This window comes from Bubalus kerabau, chromosome 6 (genome assembly GCF_029407905.1).
Source record: "Bubalus kerabau isolate K-KA32 ecotype Philippines breed swamp buffalo chromosome 6, PCC_UOA_SB_1v2, whole genome shotgun sequence".
Taxonomy (NCBI): Eukaryota; Metazoa; Chordata; class Mammalia; order Artiodactyla; family Bovidae; genus Bubalus; species Bubalus kerabau.
This window is the reverse complement of record NC_073629.1, coordinates 81623258-81651129: the sequence shown is the minus strand read 5'-3', so window position 1 is coordinate 81651129 and position 27872 is coordinate 81623258. Positions and strand designations below refer to the sequence as shown.

The following is a 27872-nucleotide window of genomic DNA, read 5'->3' as shown; positions in this document are numbered from 1 at the left end:
CTGCTGGCAAATTTAACATATGTTCTGTTAGTAATACAATTTATCCATACCTTCACTTTTTCATTCATGGTTGATTCAGTTCTTAGTTTATAATACCCTTTGCCACATTTTAAAGTGCTTGAATTGATAAGGAAGGAAATGGTTGGTTCTATATTTCAAGTTGTATTTTTTATTTTTATATTTTTGTTCTTACAAAAACGTTGACTCCCTTTGAAGCAAATAAGAGGCAATTGAGACTGCAGAAATTCTAGGCATTTATATCTTGGTTAGGTAACCAAATATCCTGGGTGGCCTAGGACAAAGACTTTTAACATTTCATATAAAAGCAAGGATATAAAGAGTCCTGATATCAGATCTTCCTTGAAGTAATTTCTTCTCAGTCATAAAATAGCTTGGAAAGAAGGGATCATAGGATGATTAGGCCCATTCTGTATTTCAGAATTTGTAGGCTTCAGTGATGTCGACAGTCCACCAAAGTCTCATAAACTAGGGTATGCTTAGAACTTGGCGCACTACGACATACACAGCAGCGGTCAGGGATGGTCAGACCCAGGGTGGCCCCAGAAAGAGATGGCTTCATGTCAGCATCCAGTGTAAACTGCAGTCTAGAGTCAAAGAGACTCTGATGCTCCCAGGGAGAACAATGTACTCGAGATCAAGCGAAACTTAGATAATTGTCTAATAACAGTATAAACTACAGTGTCCTGGAGATGGGGAATTGATGGAGGTGTAGGGGAGGGTAGGATTCAGCATTTAAGACTTTGACAGGCAGAACTGATTTCATTCTATAAATAAAAGCATTCTGAGACTTAGGTATTCAACCTCTCCAGCCTTTAGGCCTTCAGTTGATTCCTTCAGCGATCAAGTAAGTCCTGAGAAATTGTTCTGTATTTTTAAAAATCTGATTTGTACAAGGGAGAACCAGAAGAGCTCAGGAATTCTTCTTTATCTTTAATTTGAATTGAATATAATTTGGCCAAAAATTAAAAGAGAATCTTATCATAGAAAATCTAAAGAATGTTCAGATTCTCAAGACAGCTAAATGGATGTGAACTTTTACTTACACAGAAGGAAACTCGGGATGTACTGTCTTGTTTTGATCAGAGCATCTAAAAGATATCCTATCACTGGTAAAAATAAATAAGTAAATAAACATAACAACTTTTAAAATAAAGGATTTGAGAATGGGAAAAAAGCCTGAATTTCATCAAAAAGCTTAGGAAATTTAGATCAAAATAGATACAGTCTTCCAAATTCAATTTGTCTCCCAATTCCAATTTAAAAAGAGAGAAGTGAATTTAGAGAAAAAAATTTCTGCACTTTAAAACAGCAGCTCGTAATTTTGCCAAAATTAATTCCATTTGTCCTAAAATCGAGTCATTAGTACAATCTTTCTAAGGATCAGAGTTATCTATTTTTGCACACAGATGGTATCCCCATTATTTCTATCCTGACATCTGCAAGGGTGTGATAGTTGATTTGCTGCTCACAAAAGGAAGGAATCAAATAGTGTATTAGTTAGCTTGTACTATATAAGAAACTACCTTAAAACTCTGTGGTTCAAACCAGCAGCCATTTTTTTTATTTCACAATTTTTTATTTTAGCAGTTTGGGTTGAACTTAGCTTTTCATTTCTTCTGGTAGCTTTGGGGCTCAGTTATGTGTACCTGCAACAGCATCCAGCTTAGTTGAGGTCTGTCTGATTATTCATTTGGTCCCCAGTGTGGTGGGCCTTATCCAATCAGTTGAAGACCTGAATAGCTCAAAAAGGCTGACCACTCCATGAGTAAGAAAATTATTCCTATCTTATGGACTTCCCAGGGGGTGCTAATGGTTAAGAATCCACTTGCCAATGCAGGAGATGCAACAGAGTCAGGTATGATCCCTGGGTTGGGAAGATCTCCTGGAGAAGGAAATGGCAACCCACTCCAGTACTCTTGCCTGGAAAATTCCATGGACAGAGGACCCTGGCAGACTATAGTCCATGGGGCTGCAAAGAGTTGGACACAACTGAAGCAACTGAGCTCTCCCACATACATGGACTTGAATTGAGATATCAGCTCTTCCTGGATCTTGAGCCTGTTGGCCTTCAACTGGAATAAAACCATAAGCTCTCTTGGATTTTCTGCTTGCTCACTCACCCTGTAGATCTTGGGACATGACAGCCTCCATAATCACGTGAGTCAATTGCTCATAATAAATGCATTTCTCTCTATGTATATCCTATTGGTTATTTCTCTAGAGAACCCTAATACATGTAAATATTCAAACTCATGCATATTCATTCATCCAGCATATATCTATCGAGTTAAGTGCTGGGGATAATTATGAACCCTGCCCTCACTGAGCTTATAATTGAGAGTATAAATGAATAAATGGACATGGTATGATGAGTGAAGTTCAATCTGGGTTGGTGTTACAAGGACCCTTAACTGAGACTTGAGGAACAAGCTAAAACTTCTCAGAGGAAGTAACATCTAAGCTGAGCCCTGAAGAATTAGTAGAGTTAACTAGGCAATGAGGAGAATTGTAGGAAATGGCATGGGCAGACAGAACAGTTTGTCTAGTAATCTGCATGAGACAGGTAACAGCACACAACACCTGAGAAGACTTCAAAGTACTTAATTATAACTGTTTCTTAGAGTAGATGGGCAAGAGGCAACAAAAGTGAGGCAAGAGAAAGAGACAGGGGTTGGACCATGCACACAATTGCAGGCTAGGTGAGAAGTGATAGCAACCAGATAGCAAAGCAGAGAAGGCAAAACTGGATGGATTCAAGGGTTACATAGGAAGCTGAATTGATGTGAGTAGATGATGAATTACACTTTAGGAGAGAGGGGTCAGGGGTCTGGATGGCCTGAGGGATACGGAGGCATTTACTGAGGTGAGGGGTAAGAAATTTGGGATGGGATATTGCTACTAATCCCCACAGTTTGTCTCACTTTTTAGTGGCAGACTTCATATCCATTTTAACCTGATTGCAAATGAATTAATCTGGGTTCTGGAGGTAGACAGACTTGACTCAAAACTGCTCCACCACCTACAGGCTATGAGATATGACCTTGGGAAAATCACTTAACCTCTTTGAGCCTCGTCTCCCTCATCATATTTCAGTGTTGCTGTTGGAGTCAAATACTAAACTATATATAAAGTGCTTCTCACAGTGCTGCATTCAGTAAATGCTAACTACAATTACTGCGTTCAAAGTGGTGGAAAGAGAAAGGAAGAACATTAGACCCAGATGCCGTTCAGAAAATTCAGGAGTTAAAACTAGACAGGAGCTTAGGGAGGAAGAGAAGACACAGGGTCTGAGGAAATGTAGTAGACTAGGGCCCCTAGACCATTGTCCCATCTCTCCTGAGATGCTTCTTCCCAGTGAGAGGCTGACCAGAGATGCATTTGCTCCCTGCCCCAGAAACACATTCTGACCTGCTTCTCTCTGCCCCTACTTGTTCCTCAGTATTTGTCTTTTCATCTGTTTCTCAAATTCCCAGCACTGCATTCTGAAAATATATATATTAACAACTTCCTTCCTTCAACAAGAAAGAGCTCAGGTCCTATGGCACTGCCCTTAGGTGCCTGCTCTGAAACCAAACCTCCCAGATTCCCATCTGACCACTGGTTAAGTCAAGTGACTTAATCCTGTTGTGACCTCAGTTTCAGAGGGGGTCAACGAGTCAATATTTTTAAAACCAGTAGAACAATTGCTGGTCCAAGTACACCTTTAGAAAATGTTAGCCATTATTACAGCAGCAGCAGAAAGACTAGCGAGCCAGGATGGTGCCTTCTCAAGCCCTTAGGTCCTGAACGGAAAGTGAAATGAAATGAAGTGAATTGAAGTCGCTCAGTTGTGTCCAACTCTTTGCGACCCCATGGACTGTAGCTCACCAGGCTCCTCTGTCCATGGAATTTTCCAGGCAAGAGTACTAGAGTGCGTTGCCATTTCCTTCTCCAGGGGATCTTCCTGACTCACGGATCAAACCCGGGTTTCCCGCATTGCAGGCAGACGCTTTACCATCTGAGCCACCTGAACAGAAGTGGTGTCCAAATCAAGGGGTAATAAGAGAGAACAGTTGTCCTGGGTGCCCCCTACTGGGATGATAGACACAGCAATACTTGTCGGTTTCTGGGTGTTATTTCATTTCAGCTCACAATTCATGGGGCAGGTATTTGAAGTTAAAGAACACTGTTGGGATTAGAACCCAAGACTTCATGAGGTTCTTAGTAACATTTTTAGTCTATTGGGGAAAAAATATTGGTACATCAGAGATAAGTTAAAATATCAGTTGCGAGCCCACAGATGGCTAGAATCCACAAACAGCACTCCCTAGAAAACCTGGGAATTAAAGAGAGTAGGAAACCATCGTTCTGCTGTCCTGGGAGAAGCTGCAGGGAGATTCTCTCATCTGCACAATGACAGCTGCCTCTCCTGCCCCTGCAGTGCCCCCAGCCTGGCAGGCGGATCGAATCCGCCAGCCTCCTCCTCCTCTCTCAGCTGGGCTGATCTGGAAGGCCGCCAGCCTAACAGCCAGGGCATTTGAGGAGGCCTGATTTTAATAAATTCCTGTTTCTTGTAGCAAACCGGTTTTTCAGTGCCTTTTTAACTCAACCATTCTTGATCACATCAGGACTTAAAACTGGCAGTCAGCTTGGCAGCTTGTGTGCAAATTGTATACAATGGCAGATTGTTTAGCATTTATTATGATCCAGAGCAACTGAAGGCAAAGGGAGGGAAGGAAAGCAAAGAAGTAAAAGAAAAAAAAAAGTCCAAATCTCATATATAATTACATAATACAGTGAAGTCACAATTCTCTTTAAGGAAAATATAGAATCAATTAGTCTCTCTCACACACATATCAACTATGAAAGGGACAAATGATGAATTCTAAGTTGATGCCTTTTCCCTTTTCTTCTTTGCAACACATTTCATATCCAAGGAGAGTTGTTGTTCTGTCATTAACTCATGTCCAACTCTTTGTGACCCTATGGACTGCAGCACTTCAGTCTGCAGGAAGTCAGTCTTCCCTGTCCTTTACCATCTCCCAGAGTTTGTTCAAACTCTTGTCTATTGAGTCAGTGATGCCATCCAACCATCTCATCCTTTGTCATCCCCTCTCCCCCTTGACTTCAATCTTTCCCAGTATCAGGGTCTTTTCCAATGAGTTGACCCTTTGTCTCAAGTGACTAAAGTATTGAAGCTTCAGCTTCAGCACCAGTCCTTCCAATGAATATTCAGGGTTGATATCCTACTGGTTTGATCTCCTTGTTGTCCAAGGAACTCTTAAGAGTCTTCTGAAAGAGTGATAAATCAAATCCTGAAGGAAAATAGCATGTTTAAAGCATATTAGAGACAAGGAAGAGAAATGAGAGTGGGTCTGAGAGGGCCAAGGAGAGGATGAAAAAACCAAATGAGTAACAAGTATCAGCACAATAAAATTATTGGGTTGAGGGAGAACATGAAATTAGACATGATGTGAATTGAATGGTTAGAAAGTGTCCTACTTCATTCCTATGTGCTCAGAAAAAGTGCTACCTGTGAGCTATGTTTTCGGCCTCCCTTTCCCAGTTTTATTAAATATCTCTACGCTTTTCTAGACCTGTCGCAGGTGGTCGCAAAGACAAGCGTTTCAGGGCATCCTGTTCTAGTCCCTGCCCTCAAGTGCTAGACAGACTAACCCTCCTCTTCTCCCATTTCTCACACTCACTAGCTCCATGCTCTGTCCTCAAAGCCTGCATCCAAAATAACCAGAGAAACTAGGGAGTGTTTATAGGTGTTAATATGCCCCAGGTTGTGTTTGCATTGTTCTGAAGGGAAGAAAGTGTATAGTTGTTCTATTGGAATTCTAGGCACCCAGGCAGTTCTGCTGGGGAGAAGTTAGCTGTGTCCAATCAGGCCTATCACAGGGAGACCTAGGATTCATTTACAGTAGAATCGATCTTGTTGTGTATGTGTCATTACTAAGGGCAAGGCAGAGGCTTACTGGCAGCCAGGGCATGCTTTGAATGTGATGCAGGGTTTATGACAACGGTCTGAAAAAATCAGAATGTACTCACTGAAAGGATGTAGAATTCTAACGAGGGTAGATTTTTAAGTCACTTACTTATTATGGATTCCAGTGTCGAGAGATAGCTAGGCAGGCAAGTGAAAAAAACACAAGTAAATTAAACCAGGAATAGGTTTGGATACATGGTAGGGTCAAAAGCTAGTTAGGTGGGAAGTGGAGTAGGGGTAAGGAAATGGAATAGAAATTTTAATTCTACTAACCAATTTCCCATTGAACACTATTATGTCCTTGGCATTGTATTAGATTCAAAATTATAGGTCTTGAAACTTACCATCAATATTTTAGTCTCTTTTGGGGTGGGAGGGTAAAGGTTGCACAATCCAGTGCATAACCCAAGGAGAAATGGATTGTTAACTGAGGCACGAGTGGGAAACGAAAACATAGGAATCAGGTGAGAAACTTTTACAAAACATATTCTAGACCTCATGACTCAGAATCTCTGAGATGGGTTGAGATGAAAATGGGCTTCCCTGGGGTGAAAATCTTCCCAAGGATGTTCAGGTGTGTACCCTGGTTATGAGCCGCTGAATTAGAGCAGCCCTTTCTAATCTTACCTGATCATGAGAATCACCTGAATTGCTTCTTGAGTTTGGATTCCCTGGTTCCACCCACCTCCGGAGCTGCTAATTCAGAAGCCCTGGCGCAGGGCACAGAAATACCTGTTTCTAACAACTACTCCAAGTAATTTATACAAACAGGTAAATTTGAAGAATACCAAGTTAGCTAATACTTCCTTCTTCAAGAACTACTCATTGAGCACCTTCTATTGCACTGAATGCTAGGAAAACAGAGGGATTCTATCCTTCCGGCCTGCCAAAGCCCACAGAGAAGGCAAATACAAGGGAGGTGCTATGAAGGGCTGGGTGAGGAGTGAACAGAGGTTTTATAAGGACTATGGTCAAAGGAGATTTGTTGAAAAGGATGAGAGTTGAACTGGACTGTGAAGTTTTTGGTTCTACAGAAAAGAAGGAAGATGTCAGATGGACAAAGGTCTGGTGAGTGTGGCTTGTTCTGAAACTTGGAGAAGTGAGCACTGGCATGGCTGCCTCTTTGTGAGGAACGGGCAGTCATCATATTTAATAGGAGAACCGCAGGATGGTCAAAGTATGGGCTCGAGGATTAGAGCCTGTGTTGGACTGTCTGCTGTGTCGCTAAGATACTAAAACCCACAGGTACCTGGTTATCTTACTGTAAAATGGAAATAGCAATAGGCAACCTATTAGTGACATTTAGTGAGCAAGTATGCTACCTACCCAGAGAAGGCAAAGGCAGTGGCACCCCACTCCAGTACTCTTGCCTGGAGAATCCCATGGACAGAGGAGCCTCGTAGGCTGCAGTCCATGAGGTTGCAGAGTCAGACACAACTGAGCAACTTCACTTTCACTTTTCACTTTCACGCATTGGAGAAGGAAATGCAACCCACTCCAATATTCTTGCCTGGAGAATCCCAGGGATGGGGGAGCCTGGTGGGCTGCTGTCTGTGAGGTCGCACAGAGTCGGACATGACTGAAGCGACTTAGCAGCAGAAGCAGCATACTACCTACCAGCTCAGCGGTAAAGAATCTGCCTGCCAATGCAGGAGATGCAGGTTCAGTCCCTGAGTCAGGAAGGTCCCCTGGAGGAGGAAATGGCAACCCACTCCAGTATTCTTGTCTGGGAAATCTCAAGGACAGAAGAGCTTGGTGGGCTATAGTCCATGGGGGGGTCACAAAAGATCAGACATGACTGAGCAACTATAGCATAGGTATATAGCACGCAACTATAGGGAGAAGCACCATGTTACCTAGCATTTCATACAAGTACTCCATAGATGTCATTATATTTTACAATGTTTACTGCTTACGGAGCGCGTTCGCCGGCACGAATTCATTTGCTCCTCACAACGATCTTGAGAGGTAGATGTTATTATTAATCCCTTTTTACAAATGAGAAAATTGAAGCTAAAAGAGGTCAGGAAATCCAAACAAGCTACTTGGCTTTAACTTGAACCCAAGTCTCTTACTATCACATAATCTATTCTTTCTCTTAGGCCAAAGTGAGGTATTCAGATTATAGAGCAGTTCTTGAGTGCTAATTTAAGAAAGTTAGACTTACAGAGAAAGACAGATATTGTATGATATCACTTATATGTGGAATCTAAAAACATGGTACAAATGAACCCATTTACAAAGAGAAATAGAGTCACAGATATAGAGACAAACTTACCGTTACCAAAGGAGAAAGGAGGGGAGGGATATACTGGGAGATTGAGACTGATGTATACAAACTACTATTTATACAATAGGTAATTAATAAGAACCTACTCTATAGTACAGGGAACTCTACTCAATACTGTGTAATGGCCTGCATGGAAATAGGACCTAAAAAAGAGTGGGTATAACTGATTTACTTTGCTCTATAGCAGAAACTAACACAACACTGTAAATCAATTATACTCCAATAAAAATTAATTTTAAAAAAGAAAGACTTAATTCTGCCCATAATAGGAAGAATTCAAGCAGAAGATGGACATGTTAAAATTACATTGTGAAAAGTTGAATATTCTGGATTAGATGGAAAATGAACATCACTGAGGGTCTAGGGAGAGAGAGCTAACTACAGTATTTGGAGGATAAACAGAACCGTAAGCACTATGAGTTTGGTGAGGAGCGGAAGATTAGGGAAACGGGCTGAAAAGAAAAGCAGACACATCCTCTTAAGCAATGAGAGTTGATGCACAAAATGCTTGGAAGGGGACAGTCCAACATTCAAAAATTATAGTGGCTATTTTCACTTCTAATTGCTAGGATCAAAAGCTAGGGGCATTACATTCTGTTTCATGTGTTTATTCTGAGTGCTTGAGTGTTCTTTCTAAAACTTTGCACAAAGCTTTATATTTGCCAAGTGCTGCAGTCCTTATTATTTATTGTTTCTCACATCAAGGGTCCAAGGTCTCAGCACTTAACTCGAGAAAGTGGTATTAGAATGCCTTGGGGATCTGACTGAGGGTCAGGGAAGCTTTTCAGCATCCTAAACATAAATATCTTCCAAGTAAAAGCATTGATTGGAAGCCCGGATGGATAAAATTAACTGCTGCAAACTTAAAGCCTTCTGGGTAAAAGGGGAAGAGCTTTATGGAGCCTGTGAATGCCATATTCAATGACATGCGGCAGCATTACGCTAACACTCTCCCCGAATCCCGTCTACTGCATTATCTACTGCTTCTTACTGTGGTTCAGTGTCCAAGAAGGTCCCCCATCCCACAACCAGGTGGGAGTCATACGAGCCCTGCTTCCTTGCCAAGAAATAGGTTTGATTTCTGGAGAGGTCGCATTGGTGGCTGAAGGTCACAAAGCTAGTAAGTTGCAGAGTCAGTATTCAAACCGGTCTTCATATCTATCTTCATTGCCCTTTTAAGCTTTCTGGGAAATATGGCATTTGAAAGTAATTTTTAAATAAAGTAGGTATTGATGGAAACACTCAAATAGCACAGAAGTGCTTGAATCAGGAAGCAAAGTTACCTCCCTACTTCCTCTCAGAGAAAATCACTGCTCCAGTTTGATAACATCCTGTTAGGCACCGTCTGGTGCCGGTAAGCATGTGCACATGTGAATCTGCATCATGTCTTCTTTGAAAAAGTAAGAAGTCTGCTTCTAGTCATACAATTCGTAACCTATTGTATTTCCCCTAAACAATGCATCCCAGGGAGTTTTACATATAGATCAGCCTGCTGACCTTCAAATTTATTTTCCAAGGCACAGAAACGTATTTAACCAATTCCTTATTAATGAGCATTTAAGTTGTTTTGATTTATCTTATTCTTTTTTTTATTAAAATATAGTTGATTTACAACATCATATTAGTTTCATGTGTAGCACGGTGATTCAGTTATGCAAACACACATGGATATATACTCTTTTTTAAAATTCTTTTCCCTTATAGGCTATTATAAAATATTTAGTCCTCTGAGCCATATAGTAGATCCTTGTTGATTATATACTTTATAAATAGTAGTGTATATATTAATCCCAAACTCCTGATTTATCCCCTTGCAATGGCACCCCACTCCAGCACTCTTGCCTGGAAAATCCCATGGACAGAGGAGCCTGGTGGGCGGCAGTTCATGGGGTCGCTAAGAGTCGAGGAAGACTGAGCAACTTCACTTTCACTTTTCACTTGCATGCATTGGAGAAGGAAATGGCAACCCACTCCAGTGTTCTTGCCTGGAGAATCCCAGGGACGGGGGAGCCTGGTGGGCTGCCGTGTATGGGGTCGCACAGAGTCGGACACGACTGACATGACTTAGCAGCAGCCCTTGAATAACTATGTTTGTTTGCTATGTCTGTGAGTCTGTTTCTGTTTTGTAAATAAGTTCATTTGTATCTTTTCTTTTTAGATTTGCAGTTAGTACTGTGCATTGTGATTTATTTTATTCTGTGAAAAAGTATTTCTTTAACTATTGTTGGCCATGTATCTTTTTGAACTAGTACTATTATGGGGGAGATTCCTAGAAATTGAGTTGCTGGATCAAAAGGAATATTTGTCTTTTATTTGTATGGATATTTCCAAGTGCTGAATAGCTCTCTAAAGTGTTTGTCTCAATTTATTATTACACCAACAGAATACAATGTGATTATCCCATAATCTCAGCACCACTAAGTATTACTAATCTTTTAAATTTTTCTAGTGTGATAAGTGAAGTGTTCATTCATTGACTCTTCGTTCATTCAATCAACACAAATGCCTACCATGTGACAGAAACAATTTTAGCTCCTGGAGATACTTCAGTGTAAAACACAAAGTCTCTATCCATACAAAGATTAACTGTTTTAGAGATAGAAAGGGTAATATATGTAATAACAAATATATACTGGATATATGATAGGTCAGGTGGCAATAAGTGTTGTGGAGAAAAATAACTGTATAATGGTAATAAGGAGTGAGGGAAGGAGGGTTAGAATTTAGTAGAGTGTGCACAGAGAAGCCCTGTTCATACTTGAGCAGACATCTGAATGAAATAAGGGACTGACTCAAGCCTTTGCTAAGGGAAGAATCTTCCTGGTCCAGAGCACAGAAAGTGCTACCAAAAGCCCCAGGACAGGAACCCACCTGGTCTCTTTGAGAGCAGTGAAAAGGAGCTATGGCTGTACTCAAGTGAGCAGGTCGGGGAGGGGTGGAGAGGTGTCATGTAAAAGCCTTTGGTTTTAACTCCAAATGAAAAGAAAATCTTTAGAGTGTTTCAAGCCAAGGCAAGGCATATTTTAAAGGATTGCCCTTGTTCCTGGGTGGTGAATAGACCGTCCAGGCAAGGTGGGGCAAAGGTGGGCGGTAGCTAAGAGATGAGTGAGGAGACAATGCAAAAATCTAAGGGAAGTGAGGTGGTAGCTTAGCCCAGGGTGGTAACAGGGGAGGCAAGCAGAAGGATCAGATAATTTTGAATGTTGAGCTTCCAGCATTTGCTGATGCTTTGAATATAGGATATGAGAAAACCAGGTATATCAAGAATGCCCCCAGGATTAGGGGGCTGAACAACAGAATATCATTGCCATTTCCTAAGATAGGGTCAATTGCCAGAGGAACAGGTTTGGGGTTGGTGGGAAATTGAGAGTTTAGTTTTGGTCATGGTAAGTCTATGAAGAGACTAACAAGCCGGCCAGGCAGATGACCCCCAGAAGGTCCCTCTGAGTTGCCTGGTGATGAGCTAGCTGGGATGGGTGGTTCCCAGTGCCCCTTGAAGAAGCTCAGGGCTCCAGATACTGTCAGTACGACTGCCATCTGGGAGAGTGGAAGAGCAACAGGAGAAGAGAGATGTAGTAGTAAGAATGCTCTTGGTCACATGCATTGTTTGTTTAGTAGCTAAGTTCAGCTGCGTGTGTGTGTGTGCGCGTCCATCACACATTAAGACTGGCCTAGATATTCTTGGGTTCCATGTACCTCTGCGTCTAGGAATAAGACATCTTTTTTGTTTGTTTCCTAATTTTTATTGGAGTATAGTTGCTTTACAGTGTTGTGTTAGTTTCTGCTGTACAGCAAAGTGAATCAGCTATATATGTACAAGCATCCCCTCATTTTTGGATTTCCTTCCTGTTTCTGTCACCACAGAGAATTGAGTAGAGTTCCCTGTGCTCTTCAGTAGGTTCTCATTAATTATCTCTTTTATACATAGTATTGTGTATATGAGAATTAGACATCTTTGAATTAAACTTTTTATAATATGACTATTTGGGGATTGTCTATACTTATTTTCTCCTCTTTACTAGGAAAAATTTACTATACTCTGCTTTTGATACAGCTTCTAATCTAGGCTGAAAAGCACAGGGGATAGGCTGATGCTGACCAGGGACTGGCTTCTCCACTAATCAACCAATTTCATCCTGTAAAAACTATGAGAGAAGGTGCTTATAGTCGTGCCATATATTGTCCTGAACCTTATGTCAGGGACAGTTACATTTTAGATGAATCCATCTTCACACATCCCTCCTTTATTAAGCACATTCTTATATGTCAGGAACCAGAGGAAAATAAGACCTAGTTCCCTGTCCTAGTTCAATAAAGGAGACAAGCTTAAAAACATAATATAATAAAATGAGGAAAATGCAATTTAAAATATTATAGAAACACAGAGAATGAAAACCTAATCGATTCTGATAGAGTTTGGAACGCTTCCAATGGAAGTGAAATAGCCAAGTCATAAAGATGAGAGGAGATTGTCCGGGTAAATGGGAAGAAAGTCCGTTGCTGGTAGAGGAGATAATTAGGGTAGAGGTAAGAAACGACAGAGAGTACATGCAGAAATATACATGCGATGATGTTGCTGGAGTTCAAGGCCAAAAATGGCAAGCCATGGGCTAAGGACTCCAGCAAGAACCAACAGTGATGGAGGCCTCCTGTACTAGATCCAAGAGCTTGAACTTCATCCAGGGCTTAGGATTCCAGGGAAGGATTTACCTGTAATGTGGGCAGCCTTCACCTACAGGACAAATTGACATATTATTGGACTTAACATTATTTAAAGATGTCCTGCCCTTTCGTATTATATCAGAAAAGCAGAATAATACTGTAAATCAGGTGAAGGACTTGAAGCCTCATTCCTCTTCTATTTTCCACATGAACTTGCACTAGTTAACAACTCTGAAACACAGTTTCCTCATCTGTAAAACTGGGATAATAATCTTCATGTACTTCATGGAATTTTTGTGAGATCCAAATGAACAAAAATGTTCATAAAGGCCTTTTATAAGTGGTAATATTATAATTCAAATTAAAGTTGTTATCAGTTCATTTCAGTCGCTCAGTCATGTCCGACTCTTTGCGACCCCATGAACTGCAGCACGCCAGGCCTCCCTGTCCATCACCAACTCCTGGAGTCCTAATAACACTTTTCATGCAATTCTATATATCAGTGTTATTTGTGTATACATTTGTCTTTACCTTGAGATCCTAGAAGCATTTATACATCTTTATGCCCTCATAATGTGTTGCATCTTATTTTATATTGACTATGTAGATGCATAAATAATGATTATTTAATTGAATCAGTGTGGTGGTCACTTATCTTCCTTGTTGCTAAATGTTATAATGTAACACCTAGAGCATCGGAAGGTAAGTCTAAGTAGTATATACAACAGTTCTCAGATGTTTCTAGAGAAAACAAGTCTTATGCATTTGTTTATTTGGCTTTCTGTTTAGAATTAATGCTCTCCCTCCTTCTAAAAATGTATGAAGCATCTCGCATGATTAAACAAAATGTTAAAGGACCATGAACATCAAAACAAAATCAATCCCATTAAAATGAACAAAGGAATTCAAAAAGTAGATGAATATTATCAAGCACCTGGAATGGGTTAGTTTCTGCGTTTAAGACCATTAGTGCTGAAAGCATCAGTGATTCTTTTTTATTTGTTTAATTTTTCCATAGTGGACAGTAGTTTTCAGGGAAGGGAAACAATCTATTATTTCATCTCATGCCAGAACCTCAGATTTGTTTTGTTTCAAGTGTTGATCAATTTAATCTCCAGATTCTACTGCAACTGTATAGAAAGTGTTTTGGTGAACTTCCTGTCACTGGACCTTGAAAGTGGCGTTTTTTGGTTATTGAGCTGTACTTTTGAGACAATGGTGCCTTAAAAGCCTTGTACATGGTTAAAACATTGCAGGATTCTCTTGGAAAAACATATTACAGCCTCATTAAAACTGCATTCGTTTATCATGATTTACAGTGAGAAAACTAGGAAATAAATTATTGAGTAACTTATTAACACAAAGGAATTCTGTCATGCTAAATTATGAACTGTAGTTTAAGGCTTCAACTGTAGGCTTCAGAAGCAGAATATATAAGGGATGTTCTTCAAATGCCCCACTACCCAAGAATGATCATAGGACTCTTGAATATCAGTATCTGGAGAAAGAATATGTGGTTTCTACTAGGCTCTTCACAAATTATTTCAACATAAATGGGACTTAACTTCACAAAGTTGTTAGATAAATAATGTGTGTAGGGCCTGGTACATTTCTGTGGAAGGGAACCGATGAGCTTCCAGTCTCCTTATCAAGCTTTTATTGACACAGCTGGAAAAATCCACAGAAAGAAGAACAAGCCAACAGCTATAGAGCACCTACTAGTTGTCAGCATAGTATATATATATATATATCTATTTATTCTTCACAACTGCTTGCTCAGCAAACTATTTTTGCAGTGAAGAAACTGAGACTCTGAGGGATAGAGAACTCACCCAAGTTAGTTAGGGACAGAGTCTGTCTGATCTATCTGACTTCAAAGAACATCCACTTCACCATACAGCTTCTACACTGAAATAGCTCATTTATCCCTCATGCTTGGGAAAAGAGGTGTCAAGATAACTGAAGTTTTCCCTTTAGGCACAGAAAATCTTAAATGGAAATAATTCTAGAATACATTGCTTTTCTACCTTAAAAATCAGGACATGCTGAAGGGAGATTAACTTTTTTAAAAAGTAAAAGATTATTATATAAATGAAGGACCAGTTCACTTATGCGTAGGTATAGGTTGACTAGAACTCACATGACTGCCTCCCCATGGCTGTGAGATAGACCCCATGGTCAGTCATTTTGTTCTGTTCTGGGCAGGATCAACAACTTAGTGAAGCTCAAGTGACAAGATAGAAAGATTCTGAGCCCCAGAAAACTTCACAGAGAAAGGCCAACAAACTGTTTATACGCGTACACACCAAAAAAGAAAAAAAAAAAATGACTATACCCAGTGCTGGTAAAGTTTTTTTGTAAAGAATCATGCAGTAAATATTTTGGCTTTGCAAGCCACATGATTGGTGTCATGACTACTAATGCTGCTGTCATAGCACAAAAGCAGCCACAGATGATTCGTAAGTAAATGAGTGTGCGTATGTTCTAATAAAACTTTATTTATAAAGACAGGTAATGGGCCAGATTTGGCCCCAAGGCCATGGTTTTCTGACTCTTGATTTATATAATTGAAAGCATACTCTTTTAGGTCTGTCAGAACAACTGAACCTATATTCTAAGTTAAGTGCAAACCTGAAACTTGTTAAATCTATTTTCCTTACCATCTGGTTGCTATCTAGACATTTTTCTTTTTCCTCATGAATGTGGAGAGAAATAGTTTCAGTTGCATGACCTTCTAAATAAAGTAATATGATCATCTTTCTATACAATTATTCATTGCATGAAAGATCAAAGTAGCTTCTCCCTTCAGTCAAAAGAATCCACATCTTCATAGTTTTTATCAACTTATTATTTTGTATTTTAGCAGAATTCAAGCATGATACTTTTTAGTATCAGAATCCCCATTACAACCTTGTCAGTTTCAGCCCATTTTCCTTTATTTTATAAATATTATCAGTCGCACATGTCAGGCAGTGAGTTAATTTTCTTTCTATCACTTATTGCTCTGGAAAGTGAGAAATTTAATTTAGGTGGGCTTCCCTGGTGGCTCAGATGGTAAAGAATCTGCCTGCAATGCAGGAGATGCAAGTTCTATCCCTGGGTTAAGAAGATCCCCTAGAAGGAAATGGCAACCCACTCCAGTATTTTTGCCTGGCAAATTCCATGGACAGAGGAGCCTAGCAGGTTCCATGGGGTCACAAAGAATCAGACATGACTGGGTGACTAACTCTTTCTTTCTTTCAAAATTTTATTCCTTGTGAATTTTTAAAAGACATGTATTAAAACAGTCATTTCTAAGGCTATAGCATCAATAGACTTCCCATCTTAGTTTCCATTTATGGGGCTTAGTTTTCTGAGCTTCTGTAGTTATGTCCAAGTTTATTGTAGTAACCTGAGAATGTGCAATTTTTTACGTATATAATTGGGGGTTTATTATAAAACAGAACTAATACATGACTTCATGAGAAAATGTATGATACCTATATTTGGGATCTTTCTACATTTAAAATTAAATTACCTGTGGCTGTGATGGAGAAAGTAATATCAGAACAAACAAATAAGCAGAAAATTTAGATTAAAAAGCAAAAGAACAACCAGATAAGTAACAAATCTAGATTAAAAAGAAAAACAAAAATAAGCAAAAAAAAAAAAAAAATCTGCAGGAAGCCATTGAGAGACAGCTAGAAAGTGAGGGATCAAGATACTAGAGAGAAGGAAATGTTACTGTTTCTAAATCAGTTCATTTGTGTCATACTTTAGGTTCCAAATATATGACATCATATATTACTTGTCTTTCTGTTTCTGACTTCATTTAGTATGATAATCTCTATGTCTGTCCAAGTTGCTGCAAATGACATTAATTCATTATTTCTTATGTTAGAGTAGTATTCCATTGTGTGTGTGTGTGTGTGTGTATATATATATATATATATATATATATATACACACACACATATATATATATATACGTATATATATGAAATTGAACGGTTCTATGAAGACCTACAAGACCTTCTAGAAGTAACACCCCAAAAAGATGTCCTTTTCATTATAGGGGACTGAAATGCAAAAGTAGGAAGTCAAGAAAGACTGGGAAAATTTGAACAGAACAGGCAAAAACAGAACAGGCAAATTTGGCCTTGGAGTACAAAATGAAGCAGGGCAAAGGCTAATAGAGTTTTGCCAAGAGAATGCACTGGTCATAGCAAACACCCTCTTCCAACAACACAAGAGAAGACTCTACACATGGACATCACCAGATGGCCAACACTGAAATCAGATTATATTTCTTGCAGCCAAAGATGGAGAAATCAGATTATATTCTTTGCAGCCAAAGATGGAGAAGCTCTATACAGTCAGCAAAAACAAGACTGGGAGCTGACTGTGGCTCAGATCATGAACTCCTTATTGCCAAATTCAGATTTAAATTGAAGAAAGTAGGAAAAACCACTAGACCATTCAGGTATGACCTAAATCAAATCCCCTATACAGTGAAAGTGAGAAATAGATTAAAGGGACTAAATCTGATAGACAGAGTGCCTGATGAACTATGGATGGTGGTTCATGACATTGTACAGGAGACAGAGATCAAGACCATCCCCTAGAAAAAGTAATGCAAAAAGGCAAAATGGCTGTCTGAGGAGGCCTTATAAATAGCTGTGAAAAGAGAAGTGAAAAGCAAAGGAGAAAAGGAAAGATATAAACATCTGAATGCAGAGTTCCAAAGAATGGCAAGGAGAGATAAGAAAGCCTTCCTCAGTGATCAATGCAAAGAAATAGAGGAAAACAATACAATGGGAAAGACGAGAGATCTCTTCAAGAAAATGAGATACCAAGGGAACATTTCATGCAAAGATGGGCTCAATAAAGGACAGAAATGGTATGGACCTAACAAAAGCAGAAGATATTAAGAAGAGGTGGTAAGAATACACAGAAGAACTGTACAAAAAAGATCTTCATGACCCAGATAATCATGATGGAGTGATCACTCACCTAGAGCCAGACATCCTGGAATGTGAAATCAAGTGGGCTTTAGAAAACATCACTACGAACAAAGCTAGTGGAGGTGATAGGATTCCAGTTGAGCTCTTTCAAATCCTGAAAGATGATGCTGTGAAAGTGCTGCACTCAATATGCCAGCTAATTTGGAAAACTCCGCAGTGGCCACAGGACTGGAAATGGTCAGTTTTCATTCCAATCCCAAAGAAAGGCAATGCCAAAGGATGCTCAAACTACCGCATAATTGCACTCATCTCACACGCTAGTAAAGTAATGCTCAAAATCCTCCAAGCCAGGCTTCAGCAATATATGAATCAAGAACTTCCAGATGTTCAAGCTGGTTTTAGAAAAGGCAGAGGAACCAGAGATCAAATTGCCAACATCTGCTGGATCATGGAAAAAGCAAGAGAGTTCCAGAAAAACATCTATTTCTGCTTTATTGACTACGCCAATGCCTTTGACTGTGTGGATCACAATAAACTGTGGAAAATTCTGAAAGAGATGGGAATACCAGACCACCTGACCTGCCTCTTGAGAAACCTGTATGCAGGTCAGGAAGGAACAGTTAGAACTGGCTGTGGAACAACATACTGGTTACAAATAGGAAAAGGAGTATGTCAAGGCTGTATATTGTCACCCTGTTTATTTAACTTCTATGCAGAGTACATCATGAGAAACTCTGGGCTGGAAGAAGCACAAGCTGGAATCAAGATTGCCAGGAGAAATATCAATAACCTCAGATATGCAGATGACACCACCCTTATGGCAGAAAGTGAAAAAGAACTAAAGAGCCTCTTGATGAAAGTGAAAGAGGAGAGTGAAAAAGTTGGCTTAAAGCTCAACATTCAGAAAACTAAGAACATGGCATCTGGTCCCATCACTTCATGGCAAATAGATAGGGAAACAGTGGTTGACTTTATTTTGGGGGGCTCCAAAATCACTACAGAAGGTGATTGCAGCCATGAAATTAAAAGATGCTTACTCCTCGGAAGGAAAGTTTTGACCAACCTAGACAGCATATTAAAAAGCAAAGACATTACTTTGCCAACAAAGGTCCGTCTAGTAAAGGCTATGGTTTTTCCAGTGGTCACGTATAGATGTGAGAGTTGGACTATAAAGAAAGCTGCACACTGAAGAATTGATGCTTTTGAACTGTGGTGTTGGAGAAGACTCTTGAGAGCCCCCTGGACTGCAAGGACATCCAGCCAGTCCATCGTAAAGGATATCAGTCCTGGGTGTTCATTGGAAGGAGTGATTTTGAAGCTGAAACGCCAATACTTTGGCCACCTGATGAGAAGAGCTTACTCATTTGAAAAGACTCTGATGCTGGGAAAGATTGAGGGCAGGAGGAGAAGGGGAAAACAGAGGATGAGATGGTTGGATGGCATCACCGACTCAATGGACATGGGTTAGTGAACTCCTGGAGTTGGTGATGGACAGGGAGGCCTGGTGTGCTGCAGTTCATGGTGTCACAAAGAGTCGGACACAACTGATTGCCTGAACTGAACTGATATATATATTTGACTTTGAGAAATATATATGTGTGTGTGTGTATATATATATATCACATATATCTTTATCCATTCATCTGTCAATGGACATTTAGGTTGCTTCCATGTCTTTGTTGTTATAAATAGTGCTTCTATGAGCATTGATCAAGAAGGAAATGGCAGCCCACTCCAGTATTCTTGCCTGGATAATCCCATGGACAGAGGAGCCTGACCAGCTACAGTTAATGGAGTCACAAAGAGTCTGGACACAACTGAGTGACTAAGCACACACGTATGAACATTGAACTCTTTTCAAATAAGAGTTTTCTCTGAATATTTGCCCAGGAATGGGATAACTGGATCATATGGCAACTCTATTTTAAGTTTTTTAAGGAACCTCCTTATTATTTTCCATAATGGCTGTAGCAATGTATATAACCACCAACAGTGTAGGAGGATTCCCTTCTTTCCACACCTCTAGTATTTGTTACAGACTTTTTAATGATGACCATTCTCCAGTATGAAGTGGTACCTTGTAATTTTGATTTGATTTATCTAGTAATTAGCGATGTTGAGCATCTTCTCATGTCCTGTTGACCTGTATGTCTTCTTTGGAGAAATGCCTATTTAGGTCTTCTGCCCATTTTTTGGTTGGGATGTTTGGCTTTTTATTAATGAGTTGTATGAGCTGTTTGTATTGAGTTATATGAGCTGTTTGTATGTTTTGGAAATTAATCACTTGTCAATCATATTGCTTGCAAATATTTTCTCCCAGTCTGGAATTTGTCTGTTCATTTTTGTTTATGATTCCCTTTGCTGTGTAAAAGTTTATGCTTAATTAAGTCCCATTTTTAATTTTTTGCTTTTGTATCTATTGCCTTAGGAGACTGACCCTAGAAAACATTGGTATGATTTATGTCAGAGAATATTTTGACTATGCTCTTGTAGGAGTTTTATGGTGTCACATCTTATTTAAAAGTTTTAAGCCATTTTGAGTTTATTTTTGTGTATGGCATGAGAGTGTATTATAACCTCATTGATTTACATGCAGTTATAAGCTTTCCCACCACCACTTGCTGAAGAGATTGTCTTTTCTCCACTTTATATTCTTGCCTCCATTGTTAAAGAATAATTGACTAGGTGTATAGATTTATTTTGGGGCTCTCTGTTCAATTCTGTTGATCCAGATGTCTGTTTATTTGCCAGTACCTCACTGTTTTGATTACTGTAGCTTTGTAGTATTGCCTGATGTCTGAGAAACTTATATGTCCAACTTTGTTCTTGTTGTTCAAGATTACTTTGGAAATTCTGGGTCTTTAATGGTTCTATATAAATTTAGGAGTTACTTGTTCCAGTTCTGTGAAAAAATGACATGGGTAATTTGATAGTGGTCATATTAAATCTATAGATTGCTTTGGCTAGTATGGCCATTTAATAATATTAACTCTTCTAATTTAAGAGCACGGTGGGTCTTTCCATTTCTTTGAATCATCTTCAGTTTCCTTTATCAATGTTTTCTAGTTCTCAACATATAGGTCTTTCACCTCCTTGCTCAAGTTTATTCTTGAGTATTTTTTGTATGTGATTTCAAAAGGGATTTTTCTTTTAACTTAATAATACTGGAGTGCGTAGCCATTCCCACCTCCGGGGGATCTTCCCAACCCAGGGGTCAAACCCAGGTCTCCTGCATTGCAGGCATATTCTTTACGATCTCAGTCACCAGGGAAGCCCCATTTTATTGTTAGTGTAAAGAAAAGCAACCAATTTCTGTAGACACTTGGCCATTCCTTTTGGATGGCCGTTGTCCAATTTTGGGGCACATAATTGTTCGTAATGTTCTCTAATGGCTTTTTGTATTTCTACTGTATTGGCTATGATTTCTCCTCTTTCATTTTTATTGTATTTGGGTCCTTTCTCTTTTCTTCTTGATGAACCTGGCTAAAGATTTGTTGATTTTGTTTATCCTTTCAAAGAGCCAGCTCTTGTTTTATTGATTTCTCTCCCCTATTGCTTATTAATGTCAATTTTATTTATTTCCTCTCTGAACTTTATTATTTTCTTCCTCCTTCTCACTTTAGGCTTTGTTCATTTTTCTTTCTCTAATTCTTTTAGGTGGTGGGTTAGGTTGTTTATTTGAGACATTTCTTAGTTTTTAAGGAAGGCATATATCACTAAGAACTTCCCTCTAAGAACTGCTTTTGCTATATTTCATAGATTTTGTGTGGTTGTATTTTCATTGTCATTTTTCTCAAATTTTTAAATTTCCTCTTTGATTTCACTGTTGGCCCATTGTTTTTTTTTTTTTTAATAGCCTGTTGCTTAACCTCTACATAATTATTTTTTCTCATTTCTCTTCCTTTGGTTGATTTATAATTTCAAGCCATTGTGATCAGAAAAGATGCTTAAAATGATTTCTATCTATCCTCTTGAATTCGTTGAGGCTTATTTTGTGTTCTGGTATGTGGTCAACCCTAGAAAATGTTCTATGTGCTTGAAAAGAAAGTGTATTCTGGGCTTTTTGGATGTAGTGCCCTGAAAAAAAATCTATTGGTTCTAATTGTTCTATTGTATCATTTAAGATCTCTGTTGCTTTATTGATTTTCCATCTGGAAGATCTGTTCATTGATGTGAATGAGGTGTTAAATTCTTCTACTATTGTTCTATTCTCATGAGTTTCCTCCTTTATGTCTCTTAGTATTTGTTTTATATATTTAGATGCTCCTAGATAGCATATTCAAAAGCAGAGACATTACTTTGCCAATAAAGGTTCGTCTAGTCAAGGCTATGGTTTTTCCCGTGGTCATGTATGGATGTGAGAGTTGGACTGTGAAGAAGGCTGAGTGCCGAAGAATTGATGCTTTTGAAGTGTGGTGTTGGAGAAGACTCTTGAGAGTCCCTTGGACTGCAAGAAGATCCAACCAGTCCATTCTGAAGGAGATCAGCCCTGGGATTTCTTTGGAAGGAATGATGCTAAAGCTGAAACTCCAGTACTTTGGCCACCTCGTGCGAAGAGTTGACTCATTGGAAAAGCCTCTTATGCTGAGAGGGATTGAGGGCAGGAGGAGAAGGGGACGACAGAGGATGAGATGGCTGGATGGCATCGCTGACTCGATGGACGTGAGTCTGAGTGAACTCCAGGAGTTGGTGATGGACAGGGAGGTCTGGCGTGCTGCGATTCATGGGGTCACAAAGAGTAGGACACGACTGAACGACTGATCTGATCTGATCTGATATTGGGTACATACATGTTAAAGAGTATAATATCTTCTTGTATTGCTCATTTTTATCATTATTCATTTTCCCTTTTTATCTTTCTTTGTGGCCTTTGTTTTAAAGTCTATTTTGTCTGATATGAGTATTGTAATCCCCACTTTCTTGTCATTTCCTTTGACATGAAATACCCCTTTTCATCCGCTACTTCCAATCTATGAGTGTCCTTCACCCTAAAATGAGTCTCTCATAGACAGCATATAGTAGGCTTTTTTTGTTGTTGTTCAATCTGCCACTCTATGTCTTTTTATTGGGGCTTTTATCCCATTGACATTTAACAAAATTATTGACATGAGTTTTTATTGCCATTTTAAACCTGTTTTCCAACTGATTTTGTATTTCTTCTTTTTTTTATTTCTTTCTGTTTTTCCTTTTGTGGTTTGATGATTTTCTTTCATATTATGCTTTATGTATACTTTTTGGTTTTTGTGAATCTATTGTATGATGTGGTCCACTGGAGAAGGGAATGGCAAACCACTTAAGTATTCTTGCCTTGAGAAACCCATGAACAGTATGAAAAGGCACAATGATAGGATACTGAAAGAGGAACTCCCCAGGTCAGTAGGTGCCCAATATGCTACTGGAGATCAGTGGAGAAATAACTCCAGAAAGAATGAAGGGATGGAGCCAAAGCAAAAAAAATACCCAGCTGTGGATGTGACTGGTGATAGAAGCAAGGTCCAATGCTGTAAAGAGCAATATTGCATAGGAACCTGGAATGTCAGGTCCATGAATCAAGGCAAATTGGAAGTGATCAAACAAGGGATGGCAAGAGTGAATGTCGACATTCTAGGAATCAGCGAACTGAAATGGACTGGAATGGGTGAATTTAACTCAGATGACCATTATATCTACTACTGCGGGCAGGAATCCCTCAGAAGAAGTGGAGTAGCCATCATGGTCAACAAAAGAGTCCGAAATGCAGTACTTGGATGCAACCTCAAAAATGACAGAATGATCTCTGTTCATTTCCAAGGCAAACCATTCAATATCACAGTAATCCAAGTCTATGCCCCAACCAGTAATGCTGAAGAAGCTGAAGTTAAATGGTTCTATGAAGACCTACAAGACGTTTTAGAACTAACACCCAAAAAAGATGTCCTTTTCATTATAGGGGACTGGAATGCAAAAGTAGGAAGTCAAGAAACACCTGGAGTAACAGGCAAATTTGGCCTTGGAGTACAGAATGAAGCAAGGCAAAGACTAATAGAGTTTTGCCAAGAAAATGCACTGGTCATAACAAACACCTCTTCCAACAACACAAGAGAAGACTCTACACATGGACATCACCAGATGGTCAACACCGAAATCAGATTGATTATATTCTTTGCAGCCAAAGATGGAGAAGCTCTATACTGTCAACAAAAACAAGACCAGGAGCTGACTGTGGCTCAGATCATGAACTCCTTATTGCCAAATTCAGACTTAAATTGAAGAAGTAGGGAAAACCACTAGACCATTCAGGTATGACCTAAATCAAATCTCTTATGATTATACAGTGGAAGTGAGAAATAGATTTAAGGGCCTAGATCTGATAGATAGAGTGCCTGATGAACTATGGAATGAGGTTCATGACATTGTACAGGAGACAGGGATCAAGACCATCCCCATGGAAAAGAAATGCAAAAAAGTAAAATGGCTGTCTGGGGAGGCCTTACAAATAGCTGTGAAAAGCAGAGAAGGGAAAAGCAAAGGAGAAAAGGAAAGATATAAGCATCTGAATGCAGAGTTCCAAAGAATAGCAAGAAGAGGTAAGAAAGCCATCTTCAGTGATCAATGCAAACAAATAGAGGAAAACAACAGAATGGGAAAGACTAGAGATCTTTTCAAGAAAATTAGAGATACCAAGGGAACATTTCATGCAAAAATGGGCTCGGTAAAGGACAGAAATGATATGGACCTAACAGAAGCAGAAGATATTAAGAAGAGGTGGCAAGAATACACAGAAGAACTGTACAAAAAAGATCATCATGACCCAGATAATCACGATGGTGTGATCACTGACCTAGAGCCAGACATCCTGGAATGTGAAGTCAAGTGGGCCTTAGAAATCATCACTACGAACAAAGCTAGTGGAGGTGATGGAATTCCAGTTGAGCTATTTCAAATCCTGAAGGATGATGTTGTGAAAGTGCTGCACTCAATATGCCAGCTAATTTGGAAAACTCCGCAGTGGCCACAGGACTGGAAATGGTCAGTTTTCATTCCAATCCCAAAGAAAGGCAATGCCAAAGAATGCTCAAACTACTGCACAATTGCACTCATCTCACACGCTAGTAAAGTCATGCTTAAAATTCTCCAAGCCAGGTTTCAGCAATATGTGAACTGTGAACTTCCTTCAAGCTGGTTTTAGAAAAGGCAGAGGAACCAGAGATCAAATTGCCAACATCCGCTGGATCATGGAAAAAGCAAGAGAGTTCCAGAAAAACATCTATTTCTGCTTTATTGAATATGCCAAAGCCTTTGACTGTCTGGATCACAAGAAACTGTGGAAAATTCTGAAAGAGATAGGAATTCCAGACCACCTGATCTGCCTCTTGAGAAATTCGTATGCAGGTCAGGAAGCAACAGTTAGAACTGGACATGGAACAACAGACTGGTTCCAAATAGGAAAAGGAGTACGTCAAGGCTGTATATTGTCACCCTGCTTATTTAACTTCTATGCAGAGTACATCATGAGAAACGCTGGGCTGGAAGAAGCACAAGCTGGAATCAAGATTGCTGGGAGAAATATCAATAACCTCAGATATGCAGATGACACCACCCTTATGGCAGAAAGTGAAGAGAAACTAAACAGCCTCTTGATGAAAGTGAAAGAGGAGAGTGAAAAAGTTGGCTTAAAGCTCAACATTCAGAAAACCAGATGCCAGAAGATCATGGCATCCGGTCCCATCACTTCTTGGGAAACAGATGGGGAAACAGTGGAAACAGTGTCAGACTTTATTTTTTGGGGCTCCAAAATCACTGCAGATGGTGACTGCAGCCATGAAATTAAAAGACGCTTACTCCTTGGAAGGAAAGTTATGACCAACCTAGATAGCATATTCAAAAGCAGAGATATTACTTTGCCAACAAAGGTTCGTCTAGTCAAGGCTATGGTTTTTCCCGTGGTCATGTATGAATGTGAGAGTTGGACTGTGAAGAAGGCTGAGTGCCGAAGAATTGATGCTTTTGAAGTGTGGTGTTGGAGAAGACTCTTGAGAGTCCCTTGGACTGCAAGGAGATCCAACCAGTCCATTCTGAAGGAGATCAGCCCTGGGTGTTCTTTGGAAGGAATGATGCTAAAGCTGAAACTCCAGTACTTTGGCCACCTCATGCGAAGAGTTGACTCATTGGAAAAGACTCTGATGCTGGGAGGGATTGGGGGCAGGAGGAGAAGGGGACGACAGAGGATGAGATGGCTGGATGGCCATCACTGACTCGATGGACATGAGCCTGAGTGAACTCCGGGAGTTGGTGATGGCGTGCTGCAATTCATGGGGTCGCAAAGAGTCGGACATGACTGAGCGACTGAACTGAACTGAACTGTTTTTCAAGTATGTTAACCCATTAATATATCTATTTATTTTAGCCTGGTAGTCATATAGGCTTAAACACATTATGAAAAAACTCTTGTATTTTCTTACTCTCCTCCCCAACATTTTATGATTTTCATGTCTTCTTTTATAGCTTCATGTTTATCCTTTTGCTATTCATTGTAGTTATCACTATCACAAAAATTTTTTTTAATTTTTTTTAACCTGCAGAGACTTATTTAAGTGATTTACTTTCCAACTGTGATTTTCTCTTTCCTATACATTCTTGCTCCTTTTAGAGAAGACCTTTCATATATATTTCCTTTAGAATATGCTCAGTATTGCTGTATTCTTTTAGTTTTTCCTTGTCTGGGAAATTCTTTTTCTTGTCTTCTATTCTAAATAATGATCTTGCTGGGTAGAGTATCCTAGATTGCAGGCTTTTCCCTTTCAGGACTTCGAATGTATCTTGTCTTCACTTCTGGCCTGCAATATTTCTGTAGAGAAATCAGCTGTTAGCCTTATGAGGATTCCCTTGCAATTAACTCTTTGCTTTTCTCTAGCTGCATTAGATTCCTCTCTTTATCTTTAAATTTGCCATTTTAATTAAAATATATCATGGTGTAGGTCTGTTTGAGTTCATCTTGTTTGGAACCCTCTACGCTTCCTGTCCCTGGATATCTGTTTCCTTATTTACATTTGGGAAGTTTTCAGCCATAATTTCTTCACAGGCACAAACTTTTAAATTGCTAATTATTTTGATCTGAGAAATTGATGACAAGATATAAATTTTCATTTTCAAAATATGTTCCATCTTAAAAATAAAATGGCTTTTCTACTTCAGATAAATATATTAAGTGAAATTTAAAAACTCAATGGGACTTCCCCGGTGGCTCAGCTGTAGAGAATCCTGCCTACAATTCCGGAGACCTGGGTTCAAGCTCCGAGTTCGGAATGGATGGGTTTAAGAGCAGATGAGACAGAGTTAAAGAAAGTCAAGTGACTTGGAATATATAGGTCGACAGAAAATATTCAGACTGAAGCATAGATAGCAAAAAATGTGGGAAATGTAGAAAAGATCTTAGAAGACATATGGCACATGGTAAAAGCTTTACCAAAAAGAAAGACAGGCCCTACTCAGACACAAGGACTTGAGGAACAGACTTTAAAAAGCTAATAGAATTTTATAAGTAATGTGATGCCAATAAATTTGAAATTTTAAATAAAGTGACCTGAGACTTCCCTGGTGAACCAAGGGTTGGGACTCTGCACTCACAATGCAGGTGGCATGGGTTTGATGCCTGGCTAGGGAACTAAGATCCCACATGCTGCATAGTGTGGCCAAAAAGCAAAATAAAATAAGCCATCTATAGATTTCAAATAATTTTTTTAAATGAATAAAGTGAACAGAAGTTTGAACACACAACTTAGCACACTGATGGAAGAGCAAATAAAAAACCCAAATAGTCTTTTTCTTTAAAATGCAATTAATTTTGTAACTAGGAACTTTCCCACAAGGAAATCTCCAGGCTTACATGATTTCATTGGTAAATTCTCTCATCATTTAAGAAGAAATAGATCAATCTTGCACAAGCCCTCATAGATAGATAGATATCTTTAATGCTAGCATAGCCTTGAGACAGACTGACAAGAAT

The 27872-nt window shown here is 39.3% G+C and overlaps 1 protein-coding gene across 20 annotated transcripts in view; it reads left to right on the top strand.

Moving 5' to 3' along the window:
• The first annotated feature begins 5956 nt into the window (after nucleotides 1-5956).
• LOC129655324 (craniofacial development protein 2-like) overlaps nucleotides 5957-27872 on the top strand; it is a 111509-nt gene continuing 89593 nt past the window's right edge. For 13 of the 20 annotated variants that reach the window (XR_008715886.1, XR_008715883.1, XR_008715884.1 and 10 more), the window contains exon 1: nucleotides 6932-7060. Coding sequence is in view for 5 of the 20 variants with exons in the window: in XM_055585597.1 (XP_055441572.1) it covers nucleotides 23144-24136 (993 nt within the window). In the remaining 15 variants the exon portion in view is untranslated. Of the gene's footprint in view, nucleotides 7061-16998; nucleotides 18703-19579; nucleotides 24709-27872 lie in introns of those variants that run through there. The other 7 variants (XM_055585597.1, XR_008715882.1, XM_055585596.1 and 4 more) reach the window with 7 other exon arrangements.